General features: G+C 47.7%; 1 protein-coding gene across 1 annotated transcript in view; it reads left to right on the top strand.

Annotated features, from left to right (window-relative positions):
* CD81 (CD81 molecule) overlaps nucleotides 1–24,022 on the top strand; it is a 226,960-nt gene that overhangs the window by 54,095 nt on the left and 148,843 nt on the right. Inside the window, exon 2 of the mRNA XM_069623935.1 lies at nucleotides 7,071–7,185. Within this exon, the coding sequence (XP_069480036.1) occupies nucleotides 7,071–7,185 (115 nt within the window). The remainder of the gene's footprint in view (nucleotides 1–7,070; nucleotides 7,186–24,022) is intronic.

The raw sequence follows: 24,022 nt of genomic DNA, 5'->3' as shown, positions 1-24,022 counted from the left end.
TCTTTTTATTGTTCAACAACAGTGGTCTCGACAGTTACAACTCCTCTCCCCCTCCAATTCACACAAACCGAAAGACATTTACAACCGACATTATACAGCTTCATCGTCATCTGAGAGCAAGTCACATAGATACATACGGAAGGGACCCCATATGTCCTTAGGCCGACTTGCCCCCGGGAGAGTCCAGACCTATTGTTCCTCACACTCGTTGACATGTCAGTTCGCGAAGGAAAGTGGTCATGTTTGGCGGTGTCGACGTTTTCCAGGTTTGCAGGATACATTTCTTCTCCACTGCGTATGCCACATTAAATAGTCTCCTGGTTTCTCCGAGCACTTGCCAATGTCTCCAAACAAGTATTTGTTTGGGGTTAATTGCGGGGGTATCTGCATGATATCAGCCAATAGCTCAGCCACCTCCCCCCAGAATTGCAGAACGGCAGGGCACTCCCAGTACATGTGAAAGGAGCCCGCAGACTGAGACCCGCATTTGGGGCACTCCCCTCCATGCTCTGCGCCAAATTTTGCCAGTTTGGCCGGCGTGTAATGCAACCTGTTTAAGAGTTTAAACTGTATCAAGCGTAGACCCGCATTTAATGACTTCATCAGTGCACAATATCTGCTCCACTTTTCTTCCGGGATGGGCATTTGTAGGTCCGTTTCCCATTTGTCCTTGACCTGGTTTATTGTAGGGGTGTGGGTTTGCACTGCTGCGTACAATTTGGAGATACTCAGCCCTGCATTCATGGTGATGAGCTGTGTGCAGGGGTGTTGGGGAGGTTCATCTGGGAACATTGGCCATCTCTCCTGAAACGTGGCCCTTACCCTAAAATATTGCAATATTTTAAGTGGTCCACCGCCCATTGCTCTCACGAAGTCCTCTTTAGTTGCAAATTTGCCTTCTTTATACATGTCGCCCACCGTCATCTCCATGTGTGGGTCCCAGACCTCCTGAATACCCGTATCGAACGTGGGGGGAATACCCTAAAAGTTCCACAGGGGAACCTCCGAGTTATATGGTGTCTCCAACTTTAGCCTCTTAATGCGCCCCAAGCACCGACCGTGCAGCTGACCGGGTCGTAGTCACAAGTGTCCCTGTGTCTTATAGTAAATTTGACTGACCTAATGTCCACTGGGGATATAGTGTGTGCCTCCACCCACATATGTGGTATTTCCCCAGAGTCCTCCTACCAATACTTCGCAAATTGCGCCTGGGCGACCAGATAATAAAGCTCAAAGTCTGGAGCAGCCATACCTCCAGTATCATAGGGTTCTGTCATTTTTCCCCAGCCAATTCTCGCCGCCTTACCATTCCATATGAAGGTTACTATTAACGACCGTAGCTTAGAAAAAAAGTCTCTGCCCGGCCATAGTGGTATATTCACAAAAAAATATAATCGTTTGGGGAGGACTATCATTTTGAGCAAGGCGATTCGGCCATGTAAGGATATAGGGAGGCGTCCCCAGATCTGTAGCTTAGTGCTCAACGTCTGCAGCGCCTTCTCGTGATTATTCGCGTATAAGGTTTGCCTATCTTTGGACACTAGCACCCCAAGGTATCTGATATGATGTTCTGACCATTTCAGGCCGCACATGTTCGTGGGGCATTCAGTGGAGGGCGTGAGTGGAAATACTTCCGACTTGGCTCGGTTGATGACATACCCCGAGTACTCCGAAAACTTGTGTGTCTGTCATAATGGGCTCTGTTTTTTTTCTGGATCCCACGGGCGGTCACTCCGTAGCGCTACGGCTGCTGCAGTTGCACCTGCGGTTATCTCAGTCGGTCCGGGGTCCACACGCTCTGTTTTCACAGGGTGTCTTCTACGAACCTTTCCCCCATGGTATTCTGCAAACGTGCGTCTGCCAATTCAGAACTGGAAGGATTTATAGATGAAAGGATTTCGATCGAGCCGGAGCTCTCCACCTAGGCGGCCTTCTTAGATGTGCGCAACAGCGCCCCCCTCAAGCATTGACTAGTATAACCAAGTGGTCGATAACTAATTCTATCCATGCATCATATAGGAGAGTCCAAACCTAGAAGCTGCATTGACAAACCGCCCACTCTTCTGGAGGAGTTCTTTTGTGGCAATTTCCTACACGTTGGATTAAAATGAAATGCTTGCAGCTGCCCAAGTAGCCATGGAATTAACCCTGCATTTCTGGTGACCTTGTGTCGCTGGACTGGGTTGGGTAGGGGTGAGGGTTGTATGCCTGAGATCAGCACAATGTGTTATATTTAGCTGCTGTTCTGCATTTCCTTCCTTGCAGGGCGGTTGAACATTCCTCTACAGAGAGTCTCCCCACCCACTTCACAGATGTGGGTGGCGGGGTGGGGAGGGTTTGCGGGCCAGAAGGCGGCCTGATCGGTGCTTCTTGTACGTTTGAAGCACTCCAATGTAACGTCGGGATTATTGGGAAGTGATATGGCTTACAGGAATGTGTGCGGGAGACGGATGCCCAGTCGCTTCTGAACGAGTCCCGCCTCTTGGCAGTGAAGAGGTCTACATGGAACGCTTGTGAAGGAGAATTCCCCGTCATGGCCAGGGGGAGGCAGTATGGGCTGCGCTGTGGAGGAGACCGGCCGAATCTGCCTCTTGCTGATGGGGACATTTTCTCAAGGAGAACCTTCCGGCTCCGAAGAGTTCTGCATTCGCTGCGCCTTGTGCATTGTTATATTGGGTGACTGGGGTGTAAAATCTCCTTTTTGGCTCCCTAAACCAACGGATAACAAAACAAACGCACCTATTCGAATGTATCTGTGTGTGTGGGACATTCTAGAAATAAACATAAAGACCTATCTATACAACATTTAAAGCATAAGAGGTCACACATGATGGACACTACGGTAGGTTTGTAACTCATGGAGTTAGGTTTGTGGAACACTATGTACTCGTTCCTTGTTCCCTAGTGCTAGCTAGTCCCCCCCCCCCTTCACCCCCATCACTGGATAATGTTGGATACCCTGGAGCTGCTTTTAACTCCTGCTTCTCCAATCTTAGTTTCGATCCCTGCTTTGCCTTGTGATAATGGACTCTTGGCTAGTAAGAAAGTGTGTGTATCGAGAGAAGGGGGGCGGGGGAGGGGGTCGACATTTTATTTTTTTAATTCTGGCTAGAATCGAGTCTTTTTTAAAATTTTTGTATGCCTGCCTGACTTGCTATTGGGTTATAATGGAAAACCTAAAAATCACTAACATTCTTCATTTATGTTTAACTCGACCATAATACTTTACGTACACGCCCCTGCTCTACGATAGATACACTTGCTTTTGACTTCAGAGATGACACCCACCATGGCCTGTCTGTACTGTGGCTGGGCCATGTCCTGGGAGAACTGCGATTCGAGGCTACTGGTCTTCCATTCTCCACACACTGTACTTGTACTCGCTGGGCTTGGAATGAGTACATGCCCTGAAGATACTCCATACGGTCACCTGTTGTTTTCCTCCCACCCCTTAGAAGTTTCATCCATTGAAGTAATTTGTATTGTGCAGTGCCATGAGTAGCTCGTTATGTTAACCATATCTTGCAAGTGTTTTTTAACTTTGTACTCATAATGGACCGTCAACGTAAGCTGTTTTTCTTGATATTTTTTACTTTGCCGATTGAAGGAAGTTGTTTTTTTTGTTTCTGTATTTTGTTATATTTTTGGTCACCTTGTTTAACCGTGTTGCTACCCTTCCTGCAATGCCCACCTGCATTGCTTGTAGCAATGCTTCATGAACACTCGCCGTGTGCAGCGCCATGTGGGCAAGGCATGCATTCTGCAGCCATACCGAGTGGGCACTATGGGCGGGGGCTGAGCAGGGGTCATGCCAAGCAGCCACTGGACCCTGGCCATGATGGTGATCATACATTGAATGCCCACCGGGCTTGCCCAGCTGACTCTACCCCATCGTGGTATTCGGCTGTGGCAAAGTCTCCTTCCGACCCTAACTGCAGGGTCTGCTGAACATGACCTGAGTCACAGTGAACCCACCTGCAGTGCTCTGGGCTCAGTGACTCTACACGCAATAGCCCCTGCACTGTACCCCATGCATACCGACCCCCCCCAACCACCATTAACTAGCCGTAGAAGTTTGTTGTCCAACCATCCCGAGGTGTTTACATGGCACTTGGAGAAAATGTCCTATGGAACTTAGTTTATTTTTTAAGGATGTTTTTCCCCTTGTTCATGTTATTTTTAGGGCATATGCCAGTCCTGTGGGGTATGCCCTTGCCAGGATTGGCAATGCCCCATCATTCTGTCGTATGGCCATTTCAGCCTTTGCGCTACAACCTTGCCAACTAGCGTATGCCCCAAGCATAGCGAGACGCCCACCCAATTGCTCGTCGAGGCTTTGTCTTGATCAGCCCAGATTCGTGGCGGCTAAAACGGTCTGAGTTTCAATGAGAAGGGGTGTATGTGGTATAAATGTGGGCATCCCCTGAGCACTCGACCCTCTTATCCCTCCCTACCCCCGGCAAATGAATACTTGAAAAAAAACAATTTTTAGTACACTGAATATTTTTGAAAGGTCCATGTCTTCTATGGATGACAATATTTTTTAAACTTGGGGAAATTGAATTTTGAATTACCTAGAGGCCTTCTGGAATTAAAAAAAACTGTACTAATAACGTTATTAGCACTGAGCTTGTAAGATCGGTGTAACTTGACATGCCTGCTGTGTGATACTGTACGGTCGTCACTGAGGGACAAATCTCTTTTTGATAGCTGTGTAACTTTTGAATTTCTTGCCTTGCAACATGCAATAAGTCTCAGATGCATGGTATATAAATTGAAAGCAGAAGGCGGTAGGGTCGAAATGCTTGTTAAATGTAAAACTCACTCTCACTGCAAGTCCTGGCCTCGCTTTTGCCTTCACAGGTCTGAGGGGATGGCCTGGTCCCAGGGGTGCACTAGCCTATAGGTAACTCTAGATTTCCCGGTAGGCCTCTGCACCCTGGGCCTCTTTTGTGAGGTTAACTATTTTATTTCCAAATGTTATCATAGGAAAAGGAGTGGGTACATGCTGACAATGTGTAATATGTAGCTAGTTTGAAAAATATTTCCTGAACTCTTTAGTTCCCAGTCCACCCCTGCCTGGTCCTATTGCTGACGCTTCTCCCTGATCAGTCGGCCTGCTTCCTCCCCGCATTCCCCCGTCGAGCAGTGCAGGCTGGACTTGGAAATCCTCCAGATGAAGGGAGTCTTGCTGCACGATAGCTCTCAAGTATGCGTGTTCAGGAAGCGCAGCCTGGTGACGCATACGCCTCTGAAGGTCTAATGAAGAGCCTTCTGGGAAGATCTGTGTGCTTCCCTTTCTGACACCGCAAGCATTGACCAGGCACCATATTTTTGCAAAGCCGAAAGTGCCTCATGTCCCATACCTTGAGGTTTTCATGATGGTTTGCAATGATTTTAACCCTGCCCACAATCCAGATTCCCCTACTGGGTCGTGCCACTGAACAGCTTGTAGGGCTGGGGAAGACTCTGACCTATGTCAAATAGACAGCAGGCATATATGTCGGTCTATATCTTGACTATGTCCCAGCTTCATTTGACAATGCGTTCTCTTCCTACTACCTCGGCCACCTCCTAATCGGGGAGCATGTCTGTTACATTCGCTGCCCATGCACTAGGGCAAAATATAACGTATCTGGGCACAGTGGCGAGATTACAGAATCTGTGACTTGGATAAAAGGAGGCACCCAACTGCACCAGACCATCCTTCTGGCATCTGTGGCCCCACAAACAATTTGGTTTAACAGTAGCTGTTGCTTTTGAAGAGCGTCCGCCTTCGTCGTACCGACCAGTCCCGCAATTTGCTTCAATGTGCTTCAAAATGGCAAATACCGCCGTAATCTTTTTGTAGCAACAAATGGGGTAATTATCTATAACATCTGGCGCAGACTGGTGGCCTGTAGCTGGGTGACTCTGTGCCACCCCGCCAAAGACTGTAATCTCGGTGCTGGCACCTACTGTTTTGTCTCTGGTAAACCTATTTGTAGGGGGAGCTTTTACTCAAATCAAATATTAAACAAAAAAAAAGCCACCATACTAAAAAAGAGCACTGGGAGGACAGGAACTGGAATTTGATGGCCAAGCGGTATCATGGAGGACTTGGGCATTTAAAAATGAATGAGCTGGACTGGCAAGGGTTTGGGGGGGGGGGAAATGGGTATCTGGTCGGGAGGGTCAAGCTTTCAGGTTACTCGGAACAAACACTTGTATGCTTGCATACATATTCCTTGCAAGCTTAATGGCTGTGGTCCCCCACTAGGGTGCTAATGTAGCCGCCTAGCCTATTCGAGATAGCTATACTGGCTGTTTACACTCCTGAGACCAGATTAGAAGCCAGGGTAACGCAAGAAAATTTAAGGACCGTCTTCGGAGTGGTTAACGGGCAATATAGCCCGCTCTCCTGGGGAAGCTGAATGGAGTCTAAACGTGAGGCGTTTGGAGTACAGTGAGCTTCCTTCCCCATGTGTGGATGAGAAAACTGGAAAGGGCCAGCAGGGAAATAGAAAAGGGATTTCCTCATGTAAAGCACGTCCCTTTCCATTCACATGGAGTTGGAGGAGAGCCAGGCTGCCAGATGAGGAGCAGGGAGACCTTAAATAAGACTGGAGGAGCCGCAGGATGTCAAAGGGGTGCACGAAGGTGGTTTGGAAAACCAGCCTGGTGGTCCAGTGTGGCCATACAATGGCAAGGATTTCTGGTTCTTGCTGATGGCAAGGGCCCGTGTTCGGAGCCATGTACCTGGCAATGCTGCACCTCGGTTTGTCATTGTTCTCCTGTAATCGGCCCTGTGTTTTTTTTTTTTCTCCATTGGAGGCACCCACCCCTTTCCCTTCCCATACCATTGGTTCTTAAGTGGTAGCACAGCCCTTCTACAATGCACCGAGAGGGGACACAATTGTGTCGTGAAGTGTTTAATTTTTATTTTGGCTAACATGATTCTTTGTGAACCCCCTTTTTCAATGTGGGACTTGTAGTCCAGGATAGGCTCTATTGGTTATTAAGATGACCGAAGGGTGACCAGTCAGTGGTCAGAAGAGAGTGAGTTTTGATTCTATGTTCTTTCTTCTCAGTTGGCTGGAGGTGTTATCCTTGGGGTGGCCCTTTGGCTCCGTCATGATCCTCAGACCTCCAACATCATGATGCTGCAGATGGGAGAAAAGCAACCACCCAGCACCTTCTATGTTGGTAAGTGCACAGCCAATCGCAACATGTTTCTCTATGGCCGTCACCCTTTTTGTTACTTATCTTTTTGTTTTCTCTCACTACCACGTCTTTTTAATTTCTGCCCAGCTCACCTTCCGTTTGACTTATACATGAGGGGGGATGTGTCTATTGGGATGACAGCTGCGTGTTGGGCAGGCACACCCAGTTTTAACAAAAGCTACATGGCTGGAATATGGGCGTGTTTGTGTATATGTAGGTATATTTGTGTGCGTGCATATAGTCCAGTACTAGGGATAAAAAAGAATTTTGTGAAAACCTCTGTGGTAAACTTGGGTATTAGTTAGTTCGTTGTAGAATAGCCTATATATTTCTTGCATTGATTTTTGTTTTGCGCGAGACGAAAGGTTTGAGGCACCGGAAACTCGTGGGTAATCTGCCAGTAACTGTCCACTGCGGGTCTATAATTTTCCTGCTAGGCACGGGCCTGTTTTTCTCCCTTGCACTGTTTTGTTAACCCTACTTCAACATCTACCTGACTCCGTCAGATGCCCATAGTAAATAGTCAAATAAGCCGCGACCTTTACTATTTCCATCAACGGGAGGGCGGCAGACTTGTCGTGGCTTATTTTATTATTTACTATGCTTTGTAGTTAAAATGGGAAATTGCTGCAAAAGCCAATTAGCTATATAAAAAAGCACTAAACTATTGACGCTCCAGGTGATGAGGCCCTTGCTGTGCTCGTGTTACTGCTCATAACCACCTTGAATTCAGGGTCTTGATGCACATATTTTAACTGTACAGTAGCACCCTTTGAATGTTTAGTGTCCATTCAGTTGGTGTGAAACGCAAGCTGGTTTTGCTTGAATAAGCTTGTGCTCCATTGTCACCTGCTTGTTTTGCATAATTAAAGGGTCTCACCCTAAATTACTAGGGTAATCCAGAAGCAGACCCCTTGCTCACTGCTCTTAGAGAGGCACAGCTCCACCCTACTGATGAGGCCAAAACACGTGTCTGTGGTTGCTGTCGGCAAAACTGATACGTTAGGGATATTTCTCCTCTGTGAAAGATGGTGAGCTAAAGAATCTGGGTAAGACTCTTGAAACCGGGACTTAATGGCCGGCAGAGGACACCCCCTTGTTTTCCATTCTCACCTGCTGCCATGTTTTGTCTTCTCCTGCTCACCTTTTGCCTCGCCTCCGGTCTGCCTTCCCCCACCCGCTCTCCTCCATCTCATTGTCCCTATCCATTCACCCCTTCCGGGCACCAGTAACGTTCTCGTCCCACCCCGCTCGTTCAATGCAGTCACATTGCTGCAGAGGGTTTGCCTCCAGAGACCAGGCGTGCACCATGCCACACTTTCTTTTTGCCCCAAGCAGCCTCCACCTGCCATTATGCCAGCATCCCATTGGTTATAACATTGCTTCACCGACACTCAGCCCGTTATGGCCCACCCAGCCCTTCAGCAACCTCATTATCGGCACAATATAAACCTCGGGTGTCAAGACAATGTGAAAGCTGGTTTATGTGATTGTCATGGATGCTTCCCCCATCTTGATGCAGGCATATCGAAGCAGAACCTTAATTGGGCTCACAGAAGCTAGTTTTTACTTGGAGCTGACTGTGATTGGTGATATATCCCGATGAATAATTTACATTGATAAACATTTCCTCTTTATACGAGAGGAAATGGGCTGGATTTTTGTTCACGTAATGCAGAAAAACTATGTATATGTACGCATTTATGTATGTCTCCCTATGTGTTTATATGCTAGTAACATAATGTAGCATATAATGTATAAGCTACAAAATGAGCACTTTCCACTAGCCATTGGCGAGTAATTATTTGCTCTTGCCCAGTACGAAATGGTGTTCTGCGTGCATATGGAGAACCTGAACTTATTAAAGGCATCAAATGACTTTTATGCCTGGCTACTAGCTTGCCACTTACAGCACATATAAACAATGAACTGTAGCCTGATGCGCTCCAGAAAGTCAGACTTTAGTAAACCAAGAACAGTGTCTCAGAAAAAGCCCAATATAACACGTATACAATTACTCAACTTGCATTCTAAACCTTTACCAACCACAATATTTAACCACCTCCCTCACTCTAAGAAATCTAAAGGCCAATCGCTTACGTTTGTATAGCATTAATTCCAAGCACAATACATAACCAAGCAAAGAAACCTTATTCGTCGTTTTATCAGTAGTGTAGTATTTTCAATGCTGGGCAAAAATGGTCTCTTCGTGGTAGCTTGAGCAGGAGTCTGTCTGCTGTTTTTTGGATACGCCTACATTTCTTTTAATAGGCGTTCTGGCATTCCTAAGGTATAGTCTGGCATAATCTATTCTGGACATGAGTGTGGCGATGGTGAGTTGTGGTGAAGGAAAGGAACAGTAGGATCCTCCTGCACCTAGTAAAAAGGAAGAAGCACTTGATTGTAGCATTTACTTGTGGTTCAAGTGTTAGTTCGTTGTCCATCAGGACACAGAGGTTCTTTACTGTTGATGGTTTCAGTGCTCTTCCTAGTTCTGTTGGCCATGGAATGTAGTGGCTGTTTTTGGATACAACCATTCTTTCTGTTTTGCCAGGTTTGAGTTTGTGTTCATCCAACCGTAGAGTTCTTGTATGAATTCTTGCAGGTTTGTGTTTTATTCTCGCGTTTTGTACTTTGTAGATCGGGGTCATCAGCGTAGCTTTAGTATGTGAGGCCATGAACTTGATTAGTGGAGCCAGGTATATATTGAAGAGAAGCAGAGATGGGGAGGATCCTTGTGGTACTTCACAGGTGGATTCCCTTGGGGTGAATTGGAAAGGATGATCCAGACGGTTTCTGTTCTGTTAGGAAAGAAGTAATCCAGCACAAGGCTAGGTTGGTGATTTCTATTTCTTCCAATCTCCTGATGAGGATGTCATGGTTGCCTGGGTCAAATGCTTCTAGAAAGATCAAGCAGTATTAGAGCTGCGCTTGTGTGAGTCTGCATTAGCCTTCAGGTCGTCCCAGATTAAGAGCATTGCTGTTTAGGTTTCATCGGTCTGAAACCTACTTGTGCCTGGTCCAGCAGAAGGTGTTCTTCTATGTAATCTTATATTGTTCGATATACGTAGAGTTGGAGCAGTTTTGCTGCCTGCTGTGACTGAGGAGCAGCTTGATGTATGCTGATTTGAATGATCGCGGAACTTTCCCTTTTAAGTGATTGGAAAGATTTCTGTAGTGTTTCATGATTTGTGTATGTCCTAAGGGGGCTGGGGGGCGGCAGGGATCCATGGGGAGCCAGATTTGTTGCTGTTTCTTTCCAGCTTGACTGTTGTCTCGGCTGATATGTAGGGAAAGTTTTGTAGTTTGTTCTGATGATACTCGGCTGGCAAGGTCGGTTGCGTGTTGTGGTAGATTGGTCTGCTGTGTCTGATTTGGTGGATGGTGCTGATTTTGTTCTTGAAGTGATCTGCAAGGTCATTGCATATTTTTGGTGAGGGCATGGGTGTGTTGCAGCCAGGGGGGTTTCTCATTTCGTTTGAGTGTTGGCAGCTTTGGAGATTTGGTTGTCATAGAATTTCTTTTTGGCCTTGTGGATTTCCTTTTTGTACATGCAGATTTGTCGTTGGAATTGTAATTTCTTTGCCTGGTCGTATTTGTTCCTCCAATTGTTTAGTCTTTTCTTGTCGCTGAGAAGCGGGTTAAACCATTTTGCTGTTGCTCTTTTGCATGATGGGGTGAAAGGTTTTTTCCTTGGAGATGTCGATTGTTTTGGCAATCCACTTGAGCAGTAGTTCATGTTTATTTTATTTTTTTGTCGCGGTCAGATTCGTCTAGGGCCGTTTTCAGTGGTTGTTGATTTCCAGTTCTATTAGGTTGCTAGCTTTGATGGTCCTCCAGTTTCTTTTCACAATGGTCAGTTTGTCAGTTGTTTGGCTGTTGTCCTGGGTAGCGTGATTACAAAAGGGAGGATGATGATGAGGTGGTCACGCCAGAGGATCTGTATTGGTGGTGATGAGGTTTTTGTTGGCGACGATTGCGTTTAGTGTATGGCCCGCCGTGTTAGTTGCTACTTTAACTAGCTGATGTAGTTTCATTGTCTTCAATTGTTTTGCTAGTGATTTTTGTGAGTTGGCAGTTCCTTTCTTCAAGCCAGATGTTGAAGTCTCTCAGGATTCTGGTGTTCCTGCTTGATGGCTAGGTTGGTAATAGCTTCTGTGAAGGTGTCCACGAAGGTCTCATATGTCGGTGGTCTGTAAACTAGAGCAAATTTGAGGTTTATTTTGGGGTTTATGTGAACCATTAAGGATTTGCAGTTTTTGAGGATTGGTGGTTCATCTATTTTAATTTTCAGATTTAACTTGCGAGTCCTTTGCCTGTGATTACGTGAAGTTGTCGGGGAGGCAGGAGTGTTATTTTTGTAGTTTTCGTCTAGCCATGTTTCAGTTATGAATAGGATGTCAATTACCCCCCCACCCCCACCCTCCCATTGCACAGGAGGGCAAGCATTTCTGTGGCATGTTTGGACATTGATCTTGCGTTAATTAGGTTGCTACAGATCTTTTCGACAGTTTTTTAAAAAATGTTGTCTTGTTTTGTCTTGCAGTAGTTCTGTTGGGTTGCTTCTATTTTTGCTTTACACAAATTGATTGGAGCTCTGTGGGCTCTGCTTCGTCGAATCGTTCTGTTGGATTGATAGCAGTGTTTGAGAAATCTTCTTCCTCTTAATCTTTTATGTTTTGATGTAGTCGTTGATGCTGCCATTGTATTGATTGATTTCGTTCCTTGATCTTCTCTTCTTTTCCTGCTAGGTTCCAATAGGTTTTCTGTCTGCAAGAACTGCCAGTGGCATTGGGGTGTTGGGTTGTGGAGGTACAGTGTTGGATGTGTCAGGAGGATAGCAGCAACGTGCCCCCCTTGGAAGCAAGACGGCACGGGGAAACACAGGTTTGATCCCCGGGTCCGCGCTTAGAAACCTCTGGGTATTAAGCGTATCGTATCATCATCAGGTATTTTTCTCTTCTCATTGTTCTGTTGGTCGTGGTGTTTGTAGGGGCGTGTTCTGTATTTGTGGCAGTTTCTGCTGGAACAGGGAGCGTCTGCACTGGGATTGTTTCTTTGGCGGCATCCTGGTCTGTGTCGTGGCCCTAGGTGGTTGCAGGGCTTTTTTTTTTTTTTTTTTTCTTTCCATTTTGGTTTGGGTTATAGGGGCTGTAGCCCACCTGTAGGATCTCCTGTGGCTTGGATGGTGGTGTCTTGTCCTTTTGCCTTGTGATTGCGCGGTGCACTATGTGGCCTCGCTTCTTTTGTACATAGTTATAATCCGGGGTAGTTGTGATCTAGTGGGCTGCTGCTGTTGTATATTGGCTGGGGTGTCTGCGTATGAGTGCATTTTTAGATATTTGGGGGATTCTGAGTGTGGGTGCAGGTAGTTTGCCGGCGGTTTCCTGGGTGGTTGCCTAAATGGTGGATTTGGGTTTTGTATCTCTTTCCTAGAGGTGGAGAGTCTAAGTGCAGTGGTGTTGGGATATTGCGCGTTGGAGAGACAGTAGGCAGTTGGGTTATCAGTCGGTTGTGGGAGTTAACGACCTGACCTTGGTTCTTAGTGGGTAATTATCAAGCTATGGTTTGTTGCTTTCAGCGGGTAGCCGAATGTTCCTGGACGGTTGGTGAAGGCCTGGGTCTCACAAAATGGTAGATATGAACACAGCTCAATTTGAGATTCCTACACAGTAGGGGAAAGGCCTAGGCTTCAAAATATGAAGGGCATTTAAATGTGCTTGGATTCCCACTGATCTTCCTAGAAGATGTCACGGGCGTGTGTGATTGGTGTAATTATTACACGTTTTGGTTGTTTATTGTGAGTTGAGCGTTAACGTGGCTATTGATACCTGAACGTTTTGCCTACCTTGTCCGTTGACGGCTGTCTAGTCCCCATCTGGCTGGTGTGGACACTGGAGACTGTTGGGAAAGCTTGTGTTGGTCGCTGGTGGAGTGTCTTGGTAACCGCCCAGATGAGCGGAGGCAGGACGCAAGTTATTGTTAGTTGCCTAGATGTTGACACAATGCTAGTCTTCACAAATCTGAGTGACGCATGGCTAAACTTCACCAGGACAGAATGTGAATGCCTAAATTGGAGGCAGAGCAGAAGTGCAAACAACTAGATTTGAGGTATCTGAATAGATGGAGAGCGCCCAAGTATGGGACACAACGGTGAAGAACACCACTGAGTGTTTGTTACACAGCAGTGAAGGGGTATACTTTACTTGTTGGCTGATTTTGGTATGCTTATGTAGTGTAGGTAAAAAGAGAGGCGGGGCTTTTGGAATAGTGATTGCTGTACTCGCCACCAAGACCACACTTTTCTTGTCAGTCGAGACTGGTTGACAGCTGGCTACTGGCTTCTCAGGCTAACACAGGCAAACGGTCTGGCGCTGCTTCTTTGGGAGCCGCCCTTTGCCTTGGGGCCCTCAGCTGAAGGGGCTGCATGGGCAGTGGGCTGCTCGGGGGGTGTGGTTAAGAGCCTGCCTCCTGGAGGTAGACCATCACAGATAAGGGGACAGGTGTCACAGTTGCGGCAGAGAAGTGGAAAAAAGTCCAGAAGGCAAGTGGAAATGGCTGCCAGGAACAAAGGCAGAGACAAAATGGACTATTCCAACCAATTGCAAGGGGGAGATGTGGGGGGGGGGCAGGAAGAAAGATAGAAATAAACAAAGGACTACACCCCATGGACTGCACTCTCTAGATGCAGGCCAGCTAAAAAAAAAGGTGAAAAGCCACAAACACAAGAGAACCCCACCAGAATAGCACACACTAATCAAACGATTGAAAAAAGTGCACAAACCCCTCCACTTAAGCCAATTGAGACAAGGTTGAGTGTTTCTCCTCTAGTGCTCCCTCAATGTGACCTTGCGCACCATTGCTGTACAGAATTATCCTTTTCCTCTATCCCAAATCTCTCTGCGCAAGTCCAATAACACTGCTGGCTTTGACTGGTTTTTTTATGGTGTCCAATAAACTGGTATAATTCTTGTGTCCTTGATTCAGTGTGAAAAGGCAGGTTCTGTTTGGCCTCTGTATGCGCATATATTGGATTATTCGCACTGCGGACTGAAGGTATTTCTTGTAAGTGGAAAGTGAATGCTGTTTTCTAAGTGGTCCAAGAAAATGTTTATTGGATCTTGTGGTTCCCCGTAAGTGCCTGACAGGAGTGAGTTTTCTTTCTGCCCTGCCACCCAGTTTTAACTGCATGCCTTGCATGCTTCTTCCACAGTAGAAGCCACATAGTGTAGGTTTCTTAATTTAAGGGATATGGCCTATGAAGTAAAACCTTGGGGTTCCCTAGAAAGGGGCCACTCCTTCCTGCCTCGTTACCTGATGACTGTGCTCACGATATGTCATATAAAAATATAGTCCTTGCTAGGCATAGTGCATGGGTCTGCAACCTTTGGCTCGCCAAATGTTTTGGACTACCATTCCCATGATATCTTGCTATGGACTACGCTGGTTAGGGATGGAGAGTTGTAGTTCAAAACATCTGGAGAGCCAAACGTTGCAGACCTCTGGCATAGTGTGTTTCCCTTGGTCTTGGCCAGAGCCCAGTCGTGATCGCTTTGTCTACTGAGTAAATGTTTATCTCTTCGGCTTTTTTTCAATGGTAAGTGACTATCCGCCATCCTGAGGAGATGTAGTGCGATATTGGAATCCTTTGCAGTGGCCACACACACACACAATCCCTTGGATTGTAAGAGTTCCCAGACTGGACTTTGGCTGCGTGCCCATTTACGCATGTCATTTTGGTTCCCACATCTGGTTGTATAGTCGGAATTGCAGCGCCTTACAGCCGGCCGTTCTGGTAGGCTCTCCGTGAATGGTTTTTGCTTTCACTGCGGTTTACAAAAGACATCACGGAAATTATGAAAAACTCTTACATTGCTGCACGCCTAGAGGCTCTGCCGATGGTAGGAAAACTCCAATATAAACAGTTCTTTCCAGTGAAGCTAAAAATGGCTCTTTCTTGATTGCCAAGTTTGTTGCAATCCTGTTTTGAAGTTTTTGGGATTTAAAAAATTAAAAAAATCAGTGGTAGTAGAGAAAGACCTGGAAAAGATGAGTCACTTGGCAATGGGAGAAAATTGGCATCCCAGGAAAGCATAGTGTGTCTTTCTGGGATTCCCAATTTTGTTTTGCTGCCACCTTTCTCTGCCTGCCGTGTTGCACCCACGTGGCTCGCTCCTGCATGGCCTCAGCCCTCGCATTGTGGGATCGCAAGACTGGTCTTAAAGATCCCTTCATGGGGAATTAAAACAAATCCTAATGAAATCCCTTTCTACCCCTGGCAAAAAGGTAGGAATTCATTTGGGACAAAAAGGCAGTCGCTGAGCCCAGACCAAATATGATCACTGCCTGGGCCAATCTGGTTCTTATTGGCATACTATAGCCAATAAATATTAATTTACAGAAATCACAAAAGCAGATTAAGAACGAACGCTTGCTAAACCAGACCCAGCCAACATGGCTCTCATTGAGCCCAGTTAATTGTATTTCTCAGCAAGTGGGAATATAGCTTTCACTGGTGTAGCCCAGTAAGGCTCGGTTTGCAGAGGCCACTCCAGTGGTTCTCATTGAGGCCAGTAACGCTCTGTGCTATCGTAATTGGCTCTGAATCCGATCAACACTTCAAGCCTCGATTTTATTCCAGGTTGAAAGAGTGCTCAGACTTTGCTACCAGTCATAGGAAGAGGATTGATGCAGGATTAATTCCTGTCCATAAATTGGATCAGAGCCGTTTTGATTTATTTGTTTTTATTGGATTTTTTTTGGCAAGATCTATTTCGGTTCAATGTGTCGGAACTCGTAACACATCATATATATATTTCTGAGGCTTGTGGAATCTGCTTAGATCACATGCTGTGCATAGGCCGACATCTAGTGGAAGCTGCGGAGTATTACAGTTTGTTTTTCGAAGTCGAAAAATGGGCGTCGACACAGGGCGTGCCAGTAATACTATCCCTAGTGTGACGTCCCCTGTACCCATGATCCCTCACGCGTCTAGGATCCCCAGATTGTTTTTTTCCGCCATTCTGGTCGGAAGCACTTCATCGGAGTTCCCTGGCTTTGCCATATTTTCACTCTAAACTAATTCTAATTTGCCCCGTTTGGCCAACCTTTCGTCGATCAACATCTCGACGCCGAACCGGGGAGGAGATCAACGTCGAATACCTGACGGATTGGGCCTTGAGGCTTCCGCCTCGGCTCGGGCCGGGGCCGCTGGCCTCGGCCCTACAAGTAGGGAGAGTGGGGGTGGTACACTTCCACACTCGACACCTTATTACCTACACACACTTGCCCGCTGCCCACAGGCGCGTATGGAGGGTACGCCCTTTCAGTTTTGCCCCAAGTGTAATAAGAAATACCCTTGGGTAGATAAGCACGCTACGTGCAACCTTTGCCTACCCAGAGACCACCCCGATGCGGGTTGCAGGGCCTGTAATAGGTTTAAGGCCAAAACTCTTAAGGACCGCTCCACCAAGCGTTGGGCCCACCACGCCAAGCTAGCAGCTATGGAGGCGGAGGGTACCTTCAGCGACGGCAGCGACGGCGAACTTTCGGACGGCGAGGGCACCAAGGCGTCGAAGGACAGCCGAACGCACGTCCCCGGCCTCGGAAGGTCGTCCGTCCCGGCGACTATGGGGAAGTCCCCCGGCGACAAAAGCGTTACACATACACACGCTAAACACAAAAAATCCACCCGAGATTCGACGTCGTCGAAACCTCGGAAAGAGGCACAGAAGGAGCGGTCCGAAAGGACGTCCTCTGGGCGGTCCCGGTCGAGGTCGCCGCACGACGTCAGGCAAGCCTCCACACTTGCACAGAGTGCCTCGACCATTAATATCCCGGAAGATCAATCGTCCGGAGACGAACACGACTTCCACCCCCAGCCTGCACCCCAGGAAAAGGGTACATCACTTGGGAGTAAAGAGGGGCCAGTTTCGAAGGCTAGTTCGAAAGACAGGGATTCCACCTCCGATCCTCGACGCCAGGCGTCGAAAGATAAGGGAAAGGGGAAACACACTTCCACCCACGGGGAAGGGGGTAAACAGCAAAGGAAACAACCCTTGCAGTCCTCCACTACAAAAGAACTAACCAAGTCTTCTCAGGGCCAATCCATAGAAAGTCCCAGCAAGGTCACCCCAAGCTCAAAACTCTGGTCATGCGAGGACATTGACAGAGTAATGTCAAGGATGTCTTCCTTGGCAAATTTTTTCGAAAGACACCCTGAACAACTCCTAGCTTTAAACCCTCAGGAAGATTCTCCCTCAGGGTCAGGGGACCCTATCCCCTCAAATAAAAGACCCCGGGTCGAGACACCATTTAGGCCTTTAGACCCCATCGAGGTCCAACCCTATTCTTACCTCTTCCCTACAGACCAAGGAAACTCTTCCCTGATAGAAGGTCAGGAAATTGACACGCCAGAAGATCCTGCAGGATCAGATTATTACGGCGAAGACGAGGATGAGCCAGAAAATAGCCCAGATATTTTCAGAATGGACTCACCAGTCGAAAGGGAAGCCCCAGTGTCTGACTCCCCAATAGATAATCAGCCCCTCCTGAATGAACTGCTCTTTCGGGCAGCTAACCACTTCCACATAGACACACAAGGTGTCCAGGAAGAAAGGGACTTTGCGGAAGAACTAATAGGGGAAAGGAAGCCAGTAGCCCAGACCATTCCCATCCTAAAATCTGTTCAACGCAGAATAGCACCATCCCTTGTCAACCCAAACCTGACAAGACCTGTAAATCCGAGAGTGGAGAAGCTGTTTAAAGCAGCCCAGTCGGACCCCCTATATATTAGAGGTCAACTTAAGCCAGACTCTCTAGTAGTAACCAACACCCGCAAAAGAGCTGGTACACCATTATCTTCCTCTGAGGCTCCCCCCGACAAAGAAAGTAAAAAACTTTATGGTTTTGGCAGGAAAGTAGCTTCCACGGCAGCCTACCAAGCCAGAATCGCGAATTCCACCACACTGTTGGCTAGCTACAACTGTCACCAGTGGGAAGAAGTGGCAGCACTAATAGACTCTGCTCCCGAACCCCTTAAAAGCCAGCTAGCTCGCATTTGTGCGGAAGGAAGGAACGTGTCAGGCTGCACTGTAAAAGCAACTCTGGACGCCGCTGACAATGCGGGTAGACTTATAGCAGAGGGGACTGTCATCAAAAGGCATGCTTGGTTGAGGCAGTCGGGATTCAAAGCAGAAACACAAGCTGCGCTCTTAGACAAACCAGTGGAAAGTGATCTCCTGTTTGGGAAGGCAGTCGAGGACGCTCTAAAAAACGCTAAGGAAGAATTCGACACCCTCAAATCCCTTGGCCAGTTAACTACCAAACCACCTAACCAAAGAGGGAATGGCAATTTTCGTCGCCCCCGCGGCCAAAATTCCAATAGAGGAAATAGCTACTCCCACACCCAGGGTACACAGTGGAACACCAGCTCACAACAGTCTACCCAGGCGTATGGTAGGGGTAGTAAAAGAGGACGTGGTAGAGGCAGAGGCAGCCCCAGTAAAGGAGGAGGCACGCATCCACCAAAGCAGTGACGCTCAGTTCAGGGTCCCTTCCCATGCAACCCCAGTAGGGGGACGAATATCAAGTTTCACCCAGGCATGGGAAGGGATAACATCCGACAGATGAGTGCTGTCAACAGTATCCAATGGGTACTGCATAGAACTACTGCAACGTCCCCTAAACCATCCTCCAAGACAAAAAGTCCACTCTTTACAACATCAGAAGATCCTCCTCGAGGAGATCGCCATTCTGCTAGAAAAGGACGCGATAGAACTCGTCCCGGGACACCAGGTAAACAAGGGTATCTATTCAACTTACTTCCTTGTGCCAAAGAAAGATTTAACAATGCGTCCAGTTTTGGACTTACGGCCTGCCAACAAGTATGTCAAGCCCCAAAAATTCCGTATGACCACACTACAAGAGGTAATCCCACTCCTAAAAAAGGGGGATTACATGGCAACCTTGGATATGAAAGATGCCTATTTTCATATTTCCATGCTCCCGGCGCACAGAAAATACTTGCGCTTCAAGGTGGACAGTCGCCACTACCAATTCAAGGTACTGCCCTTCGGGATAGCTTCTGCACCAAGGGTATTCACCAAGGTACTGGCGGTGGCAGCTGCACACCTACGCAGGGAGGCAATCCCAGTGTACCCTTATCTGGACGACTGGCTCATAACGGGGGAAACCCCAGGAATCTGCAGGTCAAACATTCAGAGGACCATCGACCTCCTCCACGAATTAGGCTTCTCCATCAACGAGAAAAAGTCAAGTCTGGTGCCAAGCACCTCAAAACAGTTTCTAGGAGCTATCCTAGATACTCAGAAAGGATTGGCCTTCCCTTCGGAAGAAAGAATTCGGAACATACTTCTGCAAATTCTGCATTATCAGTCAGGTCAACAGATAACAGTACGCAAAGCTATGCGGTTACTCGGCATGATGGCGTCATGCATTTACCTGGTCCCCCACGCGCGTCTGCGCATGCGTCCCATGCAGGAATGGTTGGCGAAACAGTGGTCTCAGGCAAGTGGTCAGTGGGACGATCTAGTGGTCGTTTCGCCAACACTCGTACAGAACCTACACTGGTGGACAAGAGAGAATCTCGCAAAGGGGAAACCCTTTTACGATCCCGAAGTACAGGCAGTGGTGACGACAGATGCATGCCTGACGGGGTGGGGAGCTCACCATCTCCACCACACAGCTCAGGGTCTCTGGTCTCACTCAGTAGCCAAGAACCACATCAATCTGCTAGAGCTTCTGGCAGTATTCCGAGCGCTGCAGGCGTTCGAGCCCCATCTACTAAACTTGTCGGTGCAGATCAGGACGGACAGCACGACAGCCATGTTCTATCTGAACAAGCAAGGAGGGACTCGTTCGCCAAATCTGTCCAAGCTTGCCCAGAAAATATGGATATGGGCACTCAGACGGAACATCTTCCTGTCATCGCAACATGTTCCAGGGGAGCTCAATTCCCTAGCGGATGCTCTAAGCAGAGACTCCCTCCCAGAAGAACACGAATGGGTCCTTCACAAAGACGTAGTAGAAGATCTCTTCTCTCAGTGGGGTTTCCCCACTATAGACCTATTCGCCACAAGCGAAAACAAACAATGCCCAGGATTTGCATCCAGGTTCCCACAACCGGACTCCCAGGGGAATGCCCTGTGGATGAACTGGTCAGGGATGTTTGCGTACGCTTTCCCACCAACTCCTCATCAGGAAGGTGGTGTACAAGATGAAAAAGGAATCGATGACGCTCATCCTAGTTGCTCCCATGTGGGCGAGACAACCATGGTTTCCACACCTACGCAGGATGGCGGTATGCGAGCCCATCAGACTCCCAGCCTGGTACAACCTTCTGTCCCAGCAACAAGGTCAAACAGTGCATCAGGAACCCAACTCTATGAACCTAGCAGCATGGCTCCTGAAGTCATAGAGTTTGGACATCTCAAATTACCACAGAGGTGTATGGACATTCTAAAAGAGTCCAGGAAACCAAATACAAGGCACTGTTACTTTGACAAGTGGAAAAGATTCGTTATCTGGTGCCAGAGTAAACAAATCAACCCGGTTGATTGCACTCCTTCCAACGTTGTAACATACATGCTCCACCTGCTGGATGCAGGGTTGGTTTTTAACTCTCTGAAAGTACACCTGGCAGCCCTCTCAGCCTACACCACATACCATAACAAGGTTTCGTGGTGGAAAGTACCAGTGGTTAAAGCCTTCATGGAAGGAGTAAAGAGACTTCACCCTCCTATCTCGAACCCACCGCCAGGATGGGATCTCAATGTGGTGCTATCTAAGCTCATGGGGCCCCCCTTCGAACCCATGCATAAAAGTAGTCTCAAACACCTGACTTATAAAACGGCCTTCTTAGTAGCCATTACCTCCATAAGAAGGGTCAGTGAAATTCAGGCTCTGTCAGTGCAAGATCCTTTCTTTACTATCCACAAGGACAAACTGGTTTTACGCACACACCCTAGATTCTCACCAAAATTCATATCCAAGTTCCATGTAAACCAGTCCATCGAGCTTCCGGCTTTCTTCCAAAACCCACAAAGCTCAGCTGAGGTGAAACTACACACCCTAGATGTGCGTAGGGCGGTCTTATACTATGTAAATAAAACCAGACCGCTAAGGAAAACAGATCAACTGTTTGTCTCCGTAGCTACAGGCAGAGAGGGGGATCGCGTCTCTAAGGGCGCTATCTCAAAGTGGATTATCAACTGTATACAGCTGTGTTACTCTCTTTCTGAAAAAACTCTGCCTTTTACGCCAAGGGCCCACTCTACCAGAGGCATTGGGGCCACTCTGGCTTTCATTGCAAATGTTCCCCTTGACACCATTTGCAAAGCAGCTACTTGGAGCTCTATTCACACTTTTACTCAGCATTACTGCATTGACACTCATTCCAAGGCAGATACACAAGTGGGACAAGCGGTTCTAAGACACCTGTTTGCTCATGACCCTTCTCACATCCCACCTCCTTCTTCTGGTACTGCTCGCTAATCTATGCACAGCATGTGATCTAAGCAGATTCCACAAGCCTCAGAAGGGATACATTACTCACCGTAATCGTATTTCTGATGCTTGTATCTGCTTAGATTCACATGCGACCCACCCTTCCTCCCCTCCGAGAGAAGGCGCATTGTTGCTTGTAGTCTTACCTTTCTGTCTATCTGCTTGGACTATCTGTACTCACGCTACTCCTCATGCTACCTCATGTCAGGAAAAACACAATCTGGGGATCCTAGACGCGTGAGGGATCATGGGTACAGGGGACGTCACACTAGGGATAGTATTACTGGCACGCCCTGTGTCGACGCCCATTTTTCGACTTCGAAAAACAAACTGTAATACTCCGCAGCTTCCACTAGATGTCGGCCTATGCACAGCATGTGAATCTAAGCAGATACAAGCATCAGAAATACGATTACGGTGAGTAATGTATCCCATATATATATATATTACATATACAGACAACACAAGCTTTACCATGTACATTAGAACAAGTTGGAGCCTGTTATGTAACACAGTCAACTATGGCTCTCAAATGCTGTACTACAACTCCCATGAACCCTTATTTTAGATTATGCTGGCTAGGGCAGATGGTGTTTGTAGACCTATACATCTGGAATGTTGTATACCTCTGACCTAGCACAATGATTTACACTATTACAAAAACTGTAATAGTTATGCCTCCTTTCTTACAGCCTCTGTGGGTGGACATGTTTTCTCTCGTTTTCCGTTTGGGTTTCTTTCTTCTGAATCGGCGTGTGCCAAAAGCCCCCTCTACGGGAATGTCACTATGGAAAGTCTGAATAAAATCTAAATTCCTGTTTCTTTGCCTACAAGTGTAAGGGGCTAAAAAAAGCAATCCAGTGCTAAAGCTGTAGCCCCCTCCCCCACCAATCCACATTGATGGGCACCCAAAAAAAATGTAAAGAAAAATTACCAGAAACGCCATTTATATTTATGTGCATTTTTATATAGGATGCTTAAGTGGGAGGAGGAAGGAAAGGAAGTAGAACTGAATTATTGGAAGATGGTCGGCAATATCAGTGTGAAGTAGCACTATATTGTATCGTGTTTTATTGTAAAGCACTTTGGATTAAAGAGCTATATAAACTGAATAAACATACTATATGCATGTACTACTTGGTAAGGGGGCAGGTTATACGGGATCACTGCAGTTCAGCGTTTCCTGCTGTGAAGCATGTTCTCCAGCATGGGGTCTGGCATGGATTCACATGCTCATGAATATTCCCCGTCGTCAGGCTGGGAATCCTCGGTAAAGAAAAAACCAGTATGTGTTTCGTTTCTGATCTGTCTTTCGTAGTAGTAACCAATCACTGGTCTCTGCGTCATACTGACCACAGCCAATGACTGCCCTCTACCTAAGCACCGCCTCTGGCAGCCATCTTCAGATTTTTACCGCACGTTCATGTGTTGGGATCCTCGTGCTATTGCTCTCGAGCGTTAGTGCTATTTTTTCACGTTTTTTGCTCAAAACTTCGTTTTTTCGGTCAAAAGAGCCTCAAGCTCCACCGACTCTCCATCCGATCAACGGGGACCCGTGTCGGATTCGTCTGTGCACCTCAAGGGTGAAGATTTCGTCGAGCTACGCTTTGGAGGACTCCAGAAGCTTCTCAGGCCCGGACATGGCCCAGGAGAAGGGAAGCTCGACGCCCGGAAAGCTGTTCAGGGTCTGCCCTGGTTGCCAGCTGCAGAACGTCTTTAAGGAGGACGAACACTCCTTTTGTCTCTACTGCTTACATGAGGACAAGACGCACGTGGAGAAGGACTGTGCGTTTTGCGGCAATATGTCGGAGCGGACCATGAAGGACCGCCATCAACGTCTCGCCAACTGGCTGGAAGGGAAGAGCCCGTCGGGCGAGAAGAAGAGGAAATCCGAGCGGTCTTCTAAGACCTTTGAGGACGCCCCGGCGACGGGGGTCCAACACAAGGCCAAGCACTGCGAGTCCGCTGGCACCGGGAGCGCCGAACGGTCGGGCTCTACGGGCGCCAGGCAGGGCGAACCCTCCCCGGCACCTTCAACTACGAGCCAACGCTCTGGGTCGGGTAAGAGGAAGGGCGAGCACCCGGCGAAGCTCCTGGAGAGGCCCCGGTCGAGCTCGAAGGCCCCATCGGAGGGGGAGCGAGGCAGTGTTCCCCCCCCCCCTCAAGGATAAGGCGGTGAGCGCACCTAAGGTGGTGAAGGCCTTAATCCATCCGGCCAAGCCCTCTATCGATACTGTCGCGGCGACCCTGGCTCAGCCTGTGGAGGCTACACCAGTGGTGGCGACCTCGGGGC

This window comes from Ambystoma mexicanum, chromosome 11 (genome assembly GCF_040938575.1).
Source record: "Ambystoma mexicanum isolate Mex_15411 chromosome 11, UKY_AmexF1_1, whole genome shotgun sequence".
Classification (NCBI taxonomy): domain Eukaryota; kingdom Metazoa; phylum Chordata; class Amphibia; order Caudata; family Ambystomatidae; genus Ambystoma; species Ambystoma mexicanum.
Note: the sequence above shows the minus strand (reverse complement) of the source record. Positions and strands in the feature narration are given on the sequence as shown.